Source organism: Crocodylus porosus, unplaced genomic scaffold (assembly GCF_001723895.1).
Source record: "Crocodylus porosus isolate Cpor-Errol unplaced genomic scaffold, CroPor_comp1, whole genome shotgun sequence".
Lineage (NCBI taxonomy): Eukaryota > Metazoa > Chordata > Crocodylia > Crocodylidae > Crocodylus > Crocodylus porosus.
The window spans coordinates 211432935-211449772 of NW_017728886.1; the positions used below are offsets into that span (position 1 = coordinate 211432935).

The 16838-nt window shown below is 41.1% G+C and overlaps 1 protein-coding gene across 1 annotated transcript in view; it reads left to right on the forward strand.

The window, feature by feature from the left end:
• PREX2 (phosphatidylinositol-3,4,5-trisphosphate dependent Rac exchange factor 2) overlaps positions 1 to 16838 on the forward strand; it is a 296072-nt gene that overhangs the window by 225253 nt on the left and 53981 nt on the right. Inside the window, exons 34-35 of the mRNA XM_019548936.1 lie at positions 845 to 988; positions 10992 to 11106. Coding sequence (XP_019404481.1) covers positions 845 to 988; positions 10992 to 11106 — 259 coding nt within the window. The remainder of the gene's footprint in view (positions 1 to 844; positions 989 to 10991; positions 11107 to 16838) is intronic.

Genomic DNA, 16838 nt, shown 5'->3' on the forward strand with positions numbered 1-16838 from the left:
CACACACACACACACACACAGTATAATAACAGTTCTGTTGTCTCAGCTGAGCCTCTAATTTGACACAGTTATTAGGCTGATGGTTTTGTAGGTATATACTCCTCATGCATATTCCATTTAGAATTATAATGTGAGCATTTCTTGTTTTGATTAACAGAGCTAATGCAATGCAATGCATTCCAAGCTATGCACAGTTTAATCTCAGTGTAGCTGAAAAAGGTATAATAAGTGGCTTCATAATCTGTTTTCGTTGCTCTGGAATCATGGGCTAGCTAGAAGCCAAAGGGGCAACCAGTGTAATTGTAATGGTCACACAAGTTCTGATGTACCAGATGGAGATTAGAAGTGCATTTTGCATTTCATCAGTGTTGGTTGTAACATAGGCAGATAAGGTTCTTTGGGTAAATATAGTATCTTTTTATTCAATCAACTAAATAGTTGGAAAACTTGTTCTTTGCAAACTTAGGGGTAAAAACACCCCTCTCCCTCTGCTTGAAGAAGGGTGTTTGTACCTGAAAGCTTGTAAAGAACAATTTCCCCAACTATTTAGTTGATCTAATGAAAGATATTACATTTACCCAAAGAACCGTGTCTACTTCGCATTTTATGCCATTCATTCCTGCCCCTGGCATATCCCCTTCACAGCATTGTGAAGTAATAGCTGTGTAGAGCTAGTTTTTAGTGAACCAAAGGTATTTTTATCTACTTTGTAGCAATGTTTCTTTGCAAAAGAGATGGAATCAGGATGGTGAACCTGACTTTATGAGTTTGCATGTAACAGCTGTTTTGGAAGAAAATAGTTGTTGGCTTTTTAATAACATTGTAACATTAAATATTTTCTTAGATGTTCCAATCACATATCAAGCGGAAGGAAGCCGGCAAGCCTTGAAGGTTTACTTCTATCTTGATAATTACCATTTTGAGCAACTTCCTCAACGGTTAAAAAATGGAGGAGGATTTAAAATACACCCAGTACTTTTTTCACAAGGTAATTTTATTTTAACCTCTTAAAAAAAAGTGTCAAGAAAATCTGCAGTGTTATTTAGGCTCTACTTTAGTAAAGTATTTAGTTGCATGCATAATTTTAAGCACGAGTCAGAAATAGAACCTTATTTAAAATGATTTGTTTGATTAGGGCTTTAAATCTAATGTGAATTTTAATTTTAAGAAATGTAGACATTTATATAAATACTAAATTTCCAGAGCTACACTTGAAAACTTAAGCCAGTCTTATTAATACAGAGACCAGAGAGGGTTATCTTTTCTTTTGTAAATTCACAATATTAGTGGACATTATTAGTGGATATTAGTGGACAATTATTTGTCCTGAAAATGAAAATGACATTAAAAATCATATAGAGGATTGAAGTGATATTCAAGTAAGTATTCTTTTCTTTTAACATTTATTCATTTATTGAGAATGAAATATATTTTCTAGCATCTGTAGTTATTATTGAAATGAATGCAATGATGCTTATGCACTCATAAATTGCATACAGCCTACAGTTAGCAGAGGTGTCATTATAGTTATCAGGAACATGGGGTTTGATTCACCAAAGTGAAGAATACCTCCTACAAGGTGCTGATTGCCTTCAGCCTCCTTAGAATTCAGGGGGTTGAGAGCTCTCACTACCTTGCAGGGGGCATTTAATACCCACACCAAATAGGTTCAAATCAGGTATGTAAAAGAAAGGAAGAATTCCAGGGAACTTTTGATCTAATATTAATTAAATAGGATACAAAAATATGTAAAGGCAAATAACAAATTTGGATATGCTGCAAAAACACATTTGTCTTTTAAAAGATAGCTCATTTTTATATAAAGTCTGAAAGAAATAGTTGGGTGAATTTGCTTGAACTATTTATAGATCTAAATTCCACTCACAGGGTGAAAATGAGAAGACTCAACAACAGCAGGAACATTTCAGCAGATGAGATTATGGAAAAAATGCACAAAGGAGAATAGGAAATCATTTGGTTCCAATAGGATCTTGAATATATTGATTTTTTTCTCTTGTATAAAATGGTTTTCATCATCCTTCAGGAACTGTCTGTCTTATCTATTGGGCCTGTACCTAGATAGTTAGACATGCCACCTCATCTCTGGGTGAATGGTACTGGTTGCGTTTTCCACAGAGTAGTTAAGTAGCTAGGTTTTGTAGGATTAGTGTCTGAGAGAAGTTTTAGGGCATCTTTACATGTGGTCTGGGGTGAAAGCTGCTGTAATTAAAGTGCCCACATGTATTCAGCATCCCATGCTTCAAAATGGTGGTGGGGGTACTTTAACTAAAGCTGGTCGAACAAGCTTTAGCTAAAGCACCCCATGACCATTTTGAAGCAGGGGAACACTGAAACAGACAAGATGTTGAGGCTAATTAGCACACTCCAGCAGACTTGATTAATTGAGTCCGCTCCTTAGTTTAAAATCCTCATTAGTTTCAGAATCTTCATTAGGGCTGTCATATGTTTCTCTCTGCTTGTAAAACCAGACATTTCAGAATCATGTGCCTAAAATATAGACTTCAAAAAAGAGATAATGGTAATACTTTATAGGATCAAGGCATTAATTTTAGGCTTGTAAGAGACTCTACGTTTGGGGATGGTTCTCTTATTCAGTCTCGTTGGTGAATTTATATCCATTGAATGAATACTTTTTTTTACTTAAGTACTTTAGAATTTAAATTTGATGTTAAAAAGCCCTCTTGTTTTTGGCTTTTTAAAAAAGTTTATACTTAAGTTCTGGAGGTTTTCAGTTGGGTGTTAAAAATATATAGAACAGAAATACATCTCCACTCTATTATACTCTTTTCTGAAGGGGGAGCAAAATAGCACTTAGGCCCAGATTCAGCAACAATATCCACTAAGGTGGAACATTTTAAACCTGTAGAGTCCATTGAGTACAAAAATATCGGCCCTCCTTGATGGTCCTCAGCAGGATTTGAGGAAGCAATTGATCTTTAGTATTTAATGTCTTCTAATAAGAAGCAAAATTTGTTAACTTTGAAAGTACTCAGAGGAATTGTGATTTACATATTCTTCAACCTCAAATGAATAATTTATTGACTGGTTGTATTAAGAGCTTCCAGCAGAATTAGCATTCTGTGTACAATTGGGCCTGTGAACCTGCAAGCTATACCCATCAGAATTCTGCTTATTGCATGTATTTTCTGATTATTCCATGGAGTGATAAACTCTTAAAATTTGTATGGATTATTATTCAAGTAGCAGTGTTCCTAACTGTAAAATCTTTAGTGCTCCTTCCAAACAAATATATTTCATTAGAGTCCATTGTTTGCATTATCTGTCTTAAGATCTTGCTTTTTGTCTTTTGTCTTAAGGTCTTGCTTGACCTGCAAAAAATCTTTAAAAATGAACAGGAGTTGGTTATGAAAAACTGATTAAATATATTTTCTAAATTAAATGAGGTGAGGTATGTGTGGGTGTGGGGAAAATGAGAAAAAGTAAATGAGTTAAGAACCACGTCCATGTACTCATCATTTATATTCATTGTTTATACTTTTTTCATTTAACTTAAATGTAAATCTAGTTTGTGCTGTAGCAATATACCCAGTATACCATTTATCCTTTTACTGTATTTACTCAAATATAAGACAACCTTGATTATAAGATGACCTCCCAATTATCAAATTCTATATATGAAAAATTTATAAATCTGTTATAATTTCCCAAGTATAGAATCCAATTACTGGAGGTTTGACTTGAATTTGTCCCTCTCCCACTGCTACAGCAGGGAAAGTAAATCTGGGGGTCAGGTGCCTCCTTTCTTGCGCCTCCCCCCCCCCGATCTATCTTCCTTACTATCACACTCTGCTCTCCCTGGGGACATAGAAGTGAGAGGGAAATTTGAAAACACTGACCTAGAAATATACATACCTTAGGTAACTTACAGACAGGGAAATTACTACAGGTATCCATGGATGTGGCTTATCAATAACTGATGCAAGTTTTAGAACAGGTACTCCATAAATACTTGCAACTTTAAGAAGCAAGTCTATACTTACTTGTATATAGTTGCATATAGTACAAACTTTTTTTTTTGGAATTATTTTTATGTTCCAGGTCAAATTAGCCAGATAAAATCAGAATCCATTAGAATAATTCAGGAGCCATATGTGGCCCTTCTACTGGAAAGTATCTTCCACCCCAGCCTGGGGCATCAAATACTTCCAAAATCTTTGGCAGGCATCATACATGCAGCCCCAAGCCCAGAGGGTTGGGGTTTGGATGCCACCAAATTTTGCTTGCTCTCGACCATATGGCTGCAGGAGCAAGCTAGAGAGGAGTCCCTCATTTCCATAAAGTTGGTGTGTAGCTGAGATCCTCCTACTGGAAGCTGGCCAGTGGGAAGCTAACTATGAGACTCTCATAGGGTCTCCTGGCAGCAATTAGATAGGAGTGCACTCTCTTCTACAAAGTGCCATTTTAATTGCGTTTTCAGCTTGGGTATCAGACCAGTGCAGTGACTACACTTGATCTTAGCTCACAAGATTTTTTTTTTAATTAAAAAAACATAAAATTGGTTATATATGTACATCCTCTATCAGAGATTTCCATTGCACCTTTTTTTAAAACCACCTTAAGAAACTTGCACACCCGCTACAATAACTGCACCTGCTCCCCTGCACCCATGTGCACCCACCCTCTGCCCTTCTCTAACCCAAACACAGTCCCTTAGTTCAGGCCCCGATATGGGGTTTCCCTTCTCAGTTCATTCAGTGTCCTTATTGCTGTCGATGTCACTGTCCCTTCCACTGCTGCTGATCATGTTGTCATCCTCCTCACTGTCTCCAGGTCCAGTTGTGTTATTGTCCCCTTCGTTCTCCCTGTCCACTTCCCTTTCCAGAGGGACTTCGAACAGCCTGTGCCATGTGTCCCTTTTCCAGGTGGAGTTGACTTCCATCCTCTCCCACTGCTTTCCAGTAGTAGGACTGGAGTTCTCTCAGAAATATTTTAACACCATCTGTTTGCTTGAGCTTAGTGTGAGGTACTACTAAGGAACATCAAGAAGTTCCTGCATTGCCACAGGGTGCTCCTGATGCAGGACACGAACTGGTCAAAGTGGGTTGTCTGGGACCCCTGATGTTTAGTTAGGTGTCTTCACAGTGCTGCCTCCCTGGTCATCAGCCTGACTCCTGTCACTTCCTCAGAGAGCTGGCGTACCTTTTTCCACATTCCCTTGGCATAGGGGCACAGCCAAAGGAGGTGGCTGATGGTTTCATTCTTGCCTTGGCAGCTTACCCTGGGGCAGTTGGGTCTAGACTCTCGTCTTGCTCTGTGCCTCCACACCTACAGTGGGAGTACGCAGTGAGCTATGCCCCAGTTCAAGTCTCTGTGGTCTTTTCTTAGGTTTTTGTGGAAGATCTGGTCCCAGACGGCCTGGCAGTCACCATCAGGGAGCAGCTCCACGGTCAATAGCCTGTCTCTACCTCTGACTGCTTTCTGTATCTTCCTGTGGTTGGACATGATCTCTGGGCTTTCCTTCTGTAGCCCATACTCTCTCCAGAACTCCTTCAGCACACTGTAGAACCAGGGGTGCTCCATGGTGCACGGTCTCCTTTTGGCTGGTGCGTGCACCTCCCACAGTCTCAGGAGGTGATCTGTAAAATACTTGAAAAGACAGGTTGTTTTGCTTGCTAGCCTGGTCACCAGCTTGCAGATCTGGCTCATGTACCATGCCCACAGAAACAGGTGGATGTCTGGCATTCCCCTGACCTCACCCCTTCTTGATGTTTCTTCTTGTATATGGCCTTTCTTGCCCCCTTCTCCATTCTGGATCCCCAGAAGAAGATGCACATGGCTCTCTGGATTCTGTGGGTGACACACTTTTGTGGGGGAAAGACCAGTGCAGTGTACAGAAGTACTGGTAGCAACACTGCCTTCCTGAGTGCCACGCGCCCCGCCATGGAGTGGCGGTGTGCATGCCACAGACCCAGTCTCTTCTTCACTTTGGACTCCTTCTTCTCCCAGGTGCTTCTTCCACTCAGTTCGGGGTCAAACTCCACCCCAAGGATCTTGACCTCCTCAAGGGGGACCAAGACTCCCAGGGACTCTGGGTTCCTGAGCTCACCCATGGTCAGGCAGGTGCTCTTGCTCACATTGAGCTTTGCCCCTGCTGCCACCTCAAAGATCCATGTGTGCCACAGGGCTCTCTCTACAGCACACTTATTCTGGCACAGGATGTTCATGTGATCCATGTAGGCCAGGACCTTGGTCTCTTCCTTGCTTCCTCTGGGAATCAGGATTCCGTGCGTCCCGGGGTCCTGCCTGATGTGCTGGGCCAGAGGTTCAGTGGCACAGATAAAAAGGATTAGGGAGAGCGGGCAGCCCTGGTGGACCCCTGACTCTATCATGATCTGCACGCTGAAAAACCCATTGACCAGCACCTCACTGCTAACATCTGTGTACAGTGTCCTTATCCAGGTGGTGAAGGACCCATTCACTTCAGCATCTTGAAGAGAAACCGGTGTGCCACTCTGTTGTAGGCCTTCTCCAGGTCCAGGTTCAGCATCGCCCACTTCTGTCTTCTGGCCTGTTCCAACCGGAACACATTCCTCAGTTGCAGCAGGCCTCCATGGATCTGGCATCCTGGTACTACAAACAACTGGTCTTCATTAATGATGGAACCAAGGACAGATTTAAATCTCTTGGCCAAGACTTTGGCCAGCAGCTTACAGTCAAAGTTCAGGAGGGCGGTGGACCTCCAATTCCTTAACTCTTCCCTCAGACCCTTCGTGTGCATTAGAGTCATGAGGCCCAGGTCCATCCCAGCCCCTAAATGGCCCTCCTACAGTCACTCTTGAAAGAGCTCCAACAGGTTGGGGCCTACCAAAACTCCTTGGGCAGGCCATCCAATCCAGGAGCCCTACCATTGTTGAGCCTCCAGAGGGTCTGCTTGAGCTCCTTAAGTGTCCGCTCCTCCAGTGTCCACTTGTCCTCTAGCTGCTGCTGCTCAGCTTCTCTGAGGGCCTGGGTGAGTCCCTGCTGCATGGTCCTCCCATCGTGCAGTGTAGAATTCTCGGTAGAAAGTGGTCACCTTTTCCAGCATGCCTTCCTTCGACTGGTGCTCTGCTCCTGCTCTCTCTCAGGTACATCTTTGCTCTTCTTTAGTCTGGAGAAGTAAGCAGACCGCTCCTCCCCCTCTGCCACCCAGGGTGCCCTGGCCTGGAAGATATTTTTCCTGGCCTCCTCCTTGTATAAGGCCCCAATCTGGACCTTTACCTCCCGCATGTCTTTCTTCACATCCCAGCCTGCTGCTGCCTGCGTGTGCAGGTCCTGTAACTTACGGGTCAGGTGTTCATGTTGCCTCCTGTGGGAGAAAGCTCATCACTTGCCGGCCTTCTGGAAGAACCTTGGTTCAGTTTTTGACACTGGCCCACCACTCTGTCTGATTCAGGTACAAGCTCTTGAGGGTCCTCCAGCCTGCATAGTGCTCTCTGTAACTTTGCTGGGTCTTTTTGGCTTCCAACAGCCAGGTGTTTAGCTTCCATACTCCCTTGCCCTTTTCTAGCTGACCTCCTATTTCTGCCTGGATTGTGAGGAGGCAGTGGCCTGAGAAACAGACAGGCATGGAGCGGGCTCCCTTTACCTTCCACCGCTAGGGGAGGAGGAAAAAATCTATCCGAGTTTTGGTTTGCAATACTTCGTCCACTTAGATGAAATTTCCACTGGGGCCTTGGGCTTCTTTCCTGGAGTCTACTAGGCTGTGGTCTTTGATCAGTTGTTTCAGTAGCCTGGAGGATCTGTCTGTGTCTGCCCTCTGGGCTCTGCTGACTCTAACTTCCTCGCTGATGACGCAGAGAAATTCCCTGTGATGGTTACCAGCCAGCTGCTTGGCATTGTTGTTTTCTAGGAAATCATACCTTGCCTTTGCTTTGGTTGGTGTGTACCCATACAGGACTTCAAACTCTGTCCCATTTGTTTCCATGGTGCCTTGCAGCAGCCTCCCTGCCACTATTTCTCTGTGCTGCATGGGGTGCACTGTGTCTCCTTTCAGCAGAATTGTGACCCCAGCAGCCCTAGTGTTATCTGCCCTGACCATGGGGCTGCCCTGTGCAGCCAGCATTTGGAGAACAAAGAGCTGCTGGTGTTACTAGAAAGACCACACTCCTGCAGGCAGATCATGTCTGCTTCTATCTGTTCCAGAGTCTCATAGTGTGGTGCTCAGTACTGGACACAGTACTCCAACTGCAGCCTGACCAATGTCACATAGAGGGGGAGTATCACCTCTCTGGACCGGATTGAAATGCATCTTTGGATGCATCGCAAGGTATGGCTGGCTTTGCTGGCTGTGGTCTGGCGTTGGCGGCTCATGTTCATCTTGGAGTCAGTAATGACTCCAAGATTGCATTTTACCTCTGCGCTTTCAAGAGGGGAACTTCCCAGCTTGTATGTATGCTGTGGATTCCTTCTTCTAAGGTGCAGCACCCTGCATTTATCTATGTTGAACGCCATCCTATTCTCATCTGCCCACTTTTGTAGTCTGTCTAAATCTATTTGCAGCTTCTCTCTCCCTTCAAGTGTGCCCACCTCGCCCCACATCTTAGTGTCATCAGCAAACTTGGAGAGCGTGCTTTCCACCCCCTCGTCCAAGTCGCTGATAAATATGTTAAACAGTACGGGCCCAAAGACTGAGCCCTGGACTACCCCACTGCTCCTATCTCACCAGGTTGAGTACAGCCCATCCACCACTACTCTCTGGGTGTGCCCCATTAGCCAATTTTTTACACATCCGACTGTGTAGGCATCAATGCCCCAGTCGCTTAATTTATTGATGAGGATGGACTGAGAGACAGTGTCAAAGGCCTTCTTAAAGTCTAGAAAGACTACATCCAAGATGACACCATCATGCAAGGATTTAGTTACTTGGTCATAAAAGGCAATTAGGTTGGTCAGGCAGGACCTGCCTTTGATGAACCCATGCTGATTGCCCCTAAGCATGATCTCCCCTGCTGGCCCCCCCACAGATGTGTTCCTTGATGAGTCTGTATTACCTGGTCCCATTTCTTTTTCCTTAACAAACTTCTCACATTCACAGAAGCAATTTTAAGCATTGTGTAGTTAAATTTGGGGGTGGGGAGGAGGTAGGATTTCAGGTACCTCCTTTCTTCTCTCAATTTCAAGTTTGGCTTTCTTTTCCTCACTCTCTGGATCTTCCTGTTTTGCCTGACTGGGCCTTCCCTTGGATTCCCTTGCATGACATCAGTCTAAAGCCAAAAGGCTTGTCATTAATTATAGAGTTCATTGGGCTAGGCCCCAGTAGAGACAGCAGTGTTTCAAGCCAGTGGTTATCCCACGTCTCAACACTTCTCAGTGTGTGTGTACTACAAATACCTCCTCCCCAAAAGGATTCATGTCCTAATTAACCCCTTACTAGTGCCTGGAACCAGGTGTTCTTGTCATGAGTCCTGGTATCCTCCAAAAGTGTATACGTAGATGAGGTGCAGGACAACCTGGTCTGGCTCCATCTCATGGAGGATGGGCCCACACTAATCATATGTGACACGCTGAGAAAGTAGGAACAGAAGGATTCTGGGTAAACTATTTGGGACCCTATTTGGTGATGTTTTCCAGGCTTTTAAGGCTACTTAACAAAAGAGGACTCATTGGAAATGGGAAAGAAATGTCAGCTGACCTGTGGGAGTGAAGAGGAAATTGAAATATATACAATGTAGTGGCTCACCATGACTTGAAAAGAGTTGACATTAAGGGGTACTGAGTGCAATGGGAACTGCTATATAATTCAGATGGGCTATACTGACCTATTTAAAATAAAGTCTTTCTTTTGTGGTAGCTTTCCAACAACATATCAAATGTAGCAATTTAGTGGGAGGGTATCGGAATTGCTGTGGTCCTTCTGGTGTGGGTGTGGTATTGTAGAACTTCTAGACCCAATGCTAGCTTTCTGTGGAGGGAATATTTTCCTGCTTTTTTAGGGCTATTGAAAAACAAAACTGAAAATGGTTCTCAGCATTGTGTGTTTTAGTTGTGCTCAGTGTTGGCTGCTTTAGTTAACTTTAATAGTTGGTTTCTGGTTTTGAGCACATGCTGCTTTTGGCAACAGTTCAATTATAGATGATGTATTTAGTGAGGTTTCCTTATAAATCTAAGACAAGGAGTTTTTTCTCACATGCTGATTGGGGGGGAAAACCTCGTCTTATATTTGAGTAAATATGGTGCTACAAGAATACAGTACAGAAAACCAAAACAAAGTTTTCCCAGCACCAAAGCATATCTGGTTTGTAAGCATTTTCAAGGAAAGTTTTTCACTGGGACCTAATCTTGACAGGTACATGCTCCATATCTCTCAGAATCAAGCCTAATAAAAAGAGAGTTTTCAGCTGTCCTTTTTATGGGAATAATTGGTTTTTGAATCCTTAATTTCCAGTATTCAATAACTGAATATATCCAGGAACATTCCAGGACTAAATACCAGTTTGAATTATTGCCTATGTTTATATGATCACAGGGCAAACATGTTTTAATTGGAATAACAGAACTGGTTTATAGTTTATCTAGAGCAGTGGTCTCCAAACTTTTTTGATTGTGCACCCGTATCAGTAAAAAAATTTTGGGCACGCATCCCCAGTATATGTATATTTATATTTGCGCACGCCTATCATTAAAAAAATTTTGAGCATGCACCCCCAATATATATATATATTTATATAAATATAAATAGAAGTTCTAATATTGTCTTCCCGCACCCCAATGGATAATCTTGTGCACCCCATGGGGTGCACACACCCCACTTTGGGGACCACTGATCTAGAGGACAAGAAATACAATTTTTAAATGAAATTTTAAACAGTGATCTGTAAAAAAAAAAAAAAAAAATGATGGCTTATAAAAGCAGCTTTGCAAACCACATAGGGATTGTAGCCAAAGAAATACTGCAGTGTTCTGTGGATGTTTAATTATATACAATGAAAAAGATTAAATGTTTCATCCTGATATTTTTCCCCTTCTCACAGCACTGGAGAGCATGGAAGGATATTATTACAGGGACAATGTATCAGTAGAAGAATTTCAAGCCCAGATCAATGCAGCCTCACTAGAAAAAGTCAAGCAGTATAACCAGAAACTCAGGTAGGTAATAAGCCAGCCTATGTTTGCTGCATAGCCTCTCTACTAATCTGGAGCTTTTCAAATTATGGTAGATAATAGAACATTCATTTGTGGTTTGTAGTGAGCTAACTGGACTTGACTCTTCTTATTTCTCATTGCTAACTTGAATTTTAAAATATGTTAAATTCTTTTCTAATATTTTTCCTTGAAAAAAAACACTTTTGGAATTGTCTTGGTGGTGTTACGTTCCTGTAAAAAGAGGGGGAGCCGTTGTCTTTGTAATCAGAAACAGACTAGAATGTGACTTTTTAAGTGAAGCTCATGACTCTGAGAGCTCTACTCAGTGGGAGTGTCTACATGTGTGCTTTACTGCACATTAGACTAATGTAATGTTCAGTAAAGCATCAGCATTTACAAGTGTGGCAATTACTGTGCAGTAGATTAATATAAAGCAATGTTTGCTAGTTCTGTCAATTACTAGTTTGTATTGGAGCTTGGCTAAGAGAATCTAATAAAAGAACTACAGCAGTAAAACCCATTGACTTTTGGATCATTATTCTCAAAGAAAAACATAAAACTGAAAATAAATATTTCCTGGAAATATGGTGATTTGGACTGAAAGCCTCAAAGTAACTTTGAACTCTGAAGGCAGTAGAAACTATGCATATAGAACCACCTAATTAAGAACAAACTAAGCCAAATAACACAATGTAGTCCATAAGCCCCTTTCCTTTCCTCAGATCCATGCACATACCTTCTTGACCCTGAATTTATAAATCATTTCACAGTCTTTCGATGATCTCAGCCTTAGGATAAAGCACTGTAGGGAGCTTAAAGGAAAGAAATAGTTACACCTAAAGAGGGCATGGGGATGAGTTAATATAGAACCATTTCAAGCAATCACAGTTGTGGCTAAGTCATCTATCCGTGAAAATTATTGACATGAATCTAGTTTCCAGATAACACTGAGCCATTATAACTTAATAAAACTAAAATGTGCTAATTTTCTGTGGAGATTGGATATTTGCTTATCTTTGGCACTTAAAAATGGTCTGAGCTGTTGACCTAAACATGTCTATGTAACTTGACCAGTTAGATGCAACAATCAATAATAGTTTGGCTTTTTTACCACTTAATTCTGCAAATACCGATTGTGCATTTCAATGAATTTTAACGGTGTAGAAAACTTTAACAGCATTTTATTTCTTTCAAGATAAGAATTTCTCATAGATTTCTTAAATAACTCCATGAAGTCATTTCAACTTGAATGACTCAACAGACTTTTTTGTATAATTTTAAAACTGTCAAGAAGTGTGTGTTACTCCTTGTACAAAATAAAGATGGTGATTCCCTGTTTTAATTGCAAAGTTCAGTCATAAATATGGAACTATAATCAGCTTCACCATATTATCACAAGTGTTATAACAGATATTTTTTCCTGGATATAAGATCTACCTTAATTCTAATTTAGGTATTCATAAAATGTTTATAATTTACAATTCTTGGGGTTTTTTTCAAGTACATCTCATGATTGATGTATCAGTCATAGGATTATCATATTTATGGTGAAGCATGGAAGGTAGCTTGAAGCCAGCTATAGAATAGGTCTCTGTCTTTTTTATTTGACTCAGACTAATCAATCTTTATCTAATCAGTAGTATGAGGAAACATTAATTTTAGGATAGCTGTGGTTTAGTTTTCCCCTAGAATTGCAAAAAAGCACATCAGCAAAGGAGAAATACTTTATCTGTATAAAAATGTTGAGAAACTGCTGAGAAATCATCAACATCTGCACCTATAGTCTATGTTAATGGCTCTATATTTCTCTTTACACAGTCAGCAAGATTGCATTTATGCTTATAGTTAACCATTAGCATTGCCATTTCTGTTTCTCAGACACCTGCAGGAGAAAAAAAATGTTGTGCTGAAATTCTGTTTGCAAGTTGGGGAGGTGGTGGTAGTTGCCAGCACTGTAAATATAGTCTGATCTAATGGTATGCAAATGAGAACATGCTGCACAATCAGAAGAAAGTAATTAAATCAGCAAAGATTTTAAACATCTTTATTACCAGGGATCCTGATTTTCTCTGTTAAAAAATCCAAAGTTCTCTAATAAAAAATATGAAATTCTTTGATTAGAAAACCCCAAATCCATGTTTTTTCTATGATTAAAATTAAATGCCACTATATATATTCTTATATAATAAAGGGCTTAGTTCATCTGTCTATCTGTCTGTAACGTTCTTGGAGCACTCTCACTGGTTAGTGAAACAACTTATCAAAGTGTGGAGTGCTGCCATGACAGCAGGGACATAGGGGATGGGGGGGGAGGGGACGAGGTGAGGCCAAAGCCGCTGGCCTTGCCTCCCCATTCCATCCCCACCATCATGGCAGTGCTCTGGTGCGTCCAAGAAGCAGGGCCCGGGGGGGGTGGGGGGCAAGGTCAGCAGCGGTGGCATGGGGTCCTGGCAGAGGAGGACGGAGGGGACAGGTGGGCAAACTTCCCCCCACCTGCTGCTGGGAGGGGGTGGTGGTGGGTTGTGGTGCATTTTTCCATGTTTTTCCATGGCAAAAGGAAAATCTGGATCTCTATTTGACCCCAGTATTCTTTCCTGCCATGGCAGGGGGTCAAACTAGATGATCTGCTCAGGTCCCTTCCGACCCTAGAAACTATGAAACTATTTATTACTATATGTTTGACAGCTCAGTGCTAATCCTCTAGTTTAGAGAAAGTATATAAAAAGCTTACACCCTAGCAGTGTACCTTAGCAGTATAGTAGCTGATGTTAAGTGACTTCCATTTCTTCTAATCTCCTTAGGTCTCTTTTACCCTGAGATTTTTTTTAACTCTTCTCGACCTCGTACTGTCCTTGGGTTCTTTCTCTTCACAAACAAAATGTGCTTTAGTTATTCCTGTCTTAAATCCACCTTCAATTCCCATTTGCCTCTCTACCAACTGTGCAATCTCTCTTCCTTTTTCCATCTTTAAGCTTTTTGGAGTTCTTCCCCAATTTTGTCCTGTCCAATCTGGGTTCTCCTTTGTGCTCTACTGAACCCATTTATGGTATTTTCCTTAATGACCTCTTAATAGCCTGTGCTCAGAATTAATGCTTCATCTTCATGTTTCTCAGTCCATCACCTTTGATCCCTGCATAGCCTTTCTTCCTTGGTGTTGTTCTTGGATTCTGTGCCCTCTCCTGGTTTTCCTCTGACCTCGTAACTGGTTCTTCTACCTCTCTCCTCTTATACTTCTACATCTCATCTCTGTTGCTTCAATTATACATAAATTTAACTTCTATTTCTACAACTTGCAGTTATATCTCTTAAGATCCAGTATCTTGCTCAGTCTTTCTGACATTCCTTCCATGCGTGTAATCATCCAGTTTTCAGGTTTTAGTTCACGATCACTATGGTTGTAACAGAGAACTTAATTTTCATTCTTTCACTTTCTCAATCATTATCCTGTCTGTCACATAGGACTGTGACCTGGGTGTCATTTTGACCCATTTATCTCTGTAGGTTCTCACTTCTTGGCTCTGTTTAAATCTTGTAGATTCTTGTGTTGAGAATACTGCTTATCATTATTTTCTGATGCTATCTGTATCTAGATACTATCGCATGTCTTTTTACTTAGACTGTAAATTTTTTGGGCCACAGACTACCTTTTTTGCTCTGTGTTTATATATTGAATAATCTAGTCCTGGTCTAGAACACCTCTGGACTATGGTAATACAATTATAAGTGATGTCTGCATATTGAACACAATGTCTTTACAGGAACTGTTTCCTAATTTTGAATAATTTAAATTTAAAAGGACACAGGAAGGTTGTATCTTAATTGTTTATCATTTTAGATTTTTTGTGCTGTTTAAAATGCCCATTAACATTTGAAAAAATCTTACCACATATGCCTCTTACATTTGGCAAATGCCTGATATTTTTCTTTTTTGCATATGGATCATAAGCTAGGGCATGATGACTATCATTAACTTAAGTGCATGACAGAGGGCCAAGTCCAAATCAACATAATAAGTAATTAAGCAGAACTTTGTTTTAAAGTAATTGCCTAAGAAAGATCAACCTCAAACCCACTTCAGGACCTGAAAAATCCCTTATGTTCTTGGACAGTGATTCTCAAATGCGGCTCTGTGAGATCTATTGAATGTGAGGCAGTAAGTGCAGACTCCTCCTTGACTGGCCACTCCTTCTCCCTCTTTCCTAACTGCCCAACCCCTCACCAGCTCCTCTTGTCTGCTAGTAGAGACCTTTTCCTGCGATATCCCTGACTACGTAATGTTCTAGTTTTTCATTTAAAGGGTGCTGTTACAGGTTACCTTTAAAACATTGTAAATCTGTGGAATGTTATGACATCAAAGTTAGAACAGTTTTAGAGCAGTAACAGATTAAGGTTCACAGAAACATAGAAGTAGCGTCGGAAGGGACCTTGTAGATCTTCAAGTCCGACCCCCTGCTTGGGCAGGAGAAAAAACTGGGCTCAAATGATCCCAGCTAGGTATCAAGCCTCCTCTTAAAGACCCCCAGGGTAGGAGCCAGCACCACTTCCCTTGGAAGTTGGTTCCAGATCCTAGCCACTCTGACTGTGAAGTAGTTCTTAAGGAACTAATGGTTTAATGCCATCTCATATCTGTTGGGCTCATTTTCACACTGGGCCAGAGCTAAGACCCACCTGTTGGTTTCCATTGTCAGGCTCATTCTCTTTGTGGAGGGAGGGAGGTAGGAGGATTTATGTTGCTCTTTGCACGGGAGTACTAGAGCAAGCAGCAAACTGGCAAGCAGCATCTGGGTGCCCAGAGGGGTCAGAGTGTGCCGGGGTTGCCTTCCCCAGGGGTAGGAGGGGATGTTGGCTTGGAGCCAGGAGAGTTGAGGAGGGCTGAAAGTTTGCCCTAGAACACAGGAGTGGGAAAGGCTGGGAATGGTGCATCCTGGGATGCTGCAGGAATGAAAATACAGCATTTCCCTAGAGTAATACCCAGGACTGAACGGGGTAAAACAGTTCAAAGATCAAGTTCTCACTTGAGTTAGAATACTTTTAAAATATTTAGAGGCTTGCACCCTTTAATGAGTGAATTCTTCTGTTTTAAGTGTCTTTAAGACAGTTTAAAAGTAACCTGTAATACCAGCCATAGAAGATATGACCAAACAGTGAGGGAAGTAATTGCAAACTGCTGTCTGTATCCCCAACACTGATTTGGATGGTAATCACCATTTGATAGTAATGGAAGCATATTTGGAAAAAACTTTTCTTTCCTTATTGCTTATCATGAGTTGTGATTTGGGACTGTTCTTTTTAAGCCAGTTTTGTCCAGGATTATTTTCAGATAGGTTAGTTTCCTTTTGTAAAGCTGAAGAAGAGGGAAAACAAACTAAATGAAAAAGAAAGCCTAACTAGTAGCTTTCTTCTGTGTTGTGATTTTCTTTGATGCTACTCCTTTTAGAAGGTAAACTTAAGTCTGTTGCTCTAAAGAAGCAATTATAATCCATGAATTTAATGACAAATGATTTAACTAACTCCCCTCATTATAATGCACATCTGGTTACACAGAATATAATCGTTATCATTTAAAATGTTTCAGCTACAATGCAACATCAAATGGTTTCTATAGCTAAAAGATTTCTGTATCGATTCTTTTGGCACTAGTAGCCTTTCACAGAATGATGACAAATTGAATTAATCCTTTAGTCAGGGATAGCTCATTATGCTTCTAGGTAGTTTTAATATAGTTATTCTTTTGT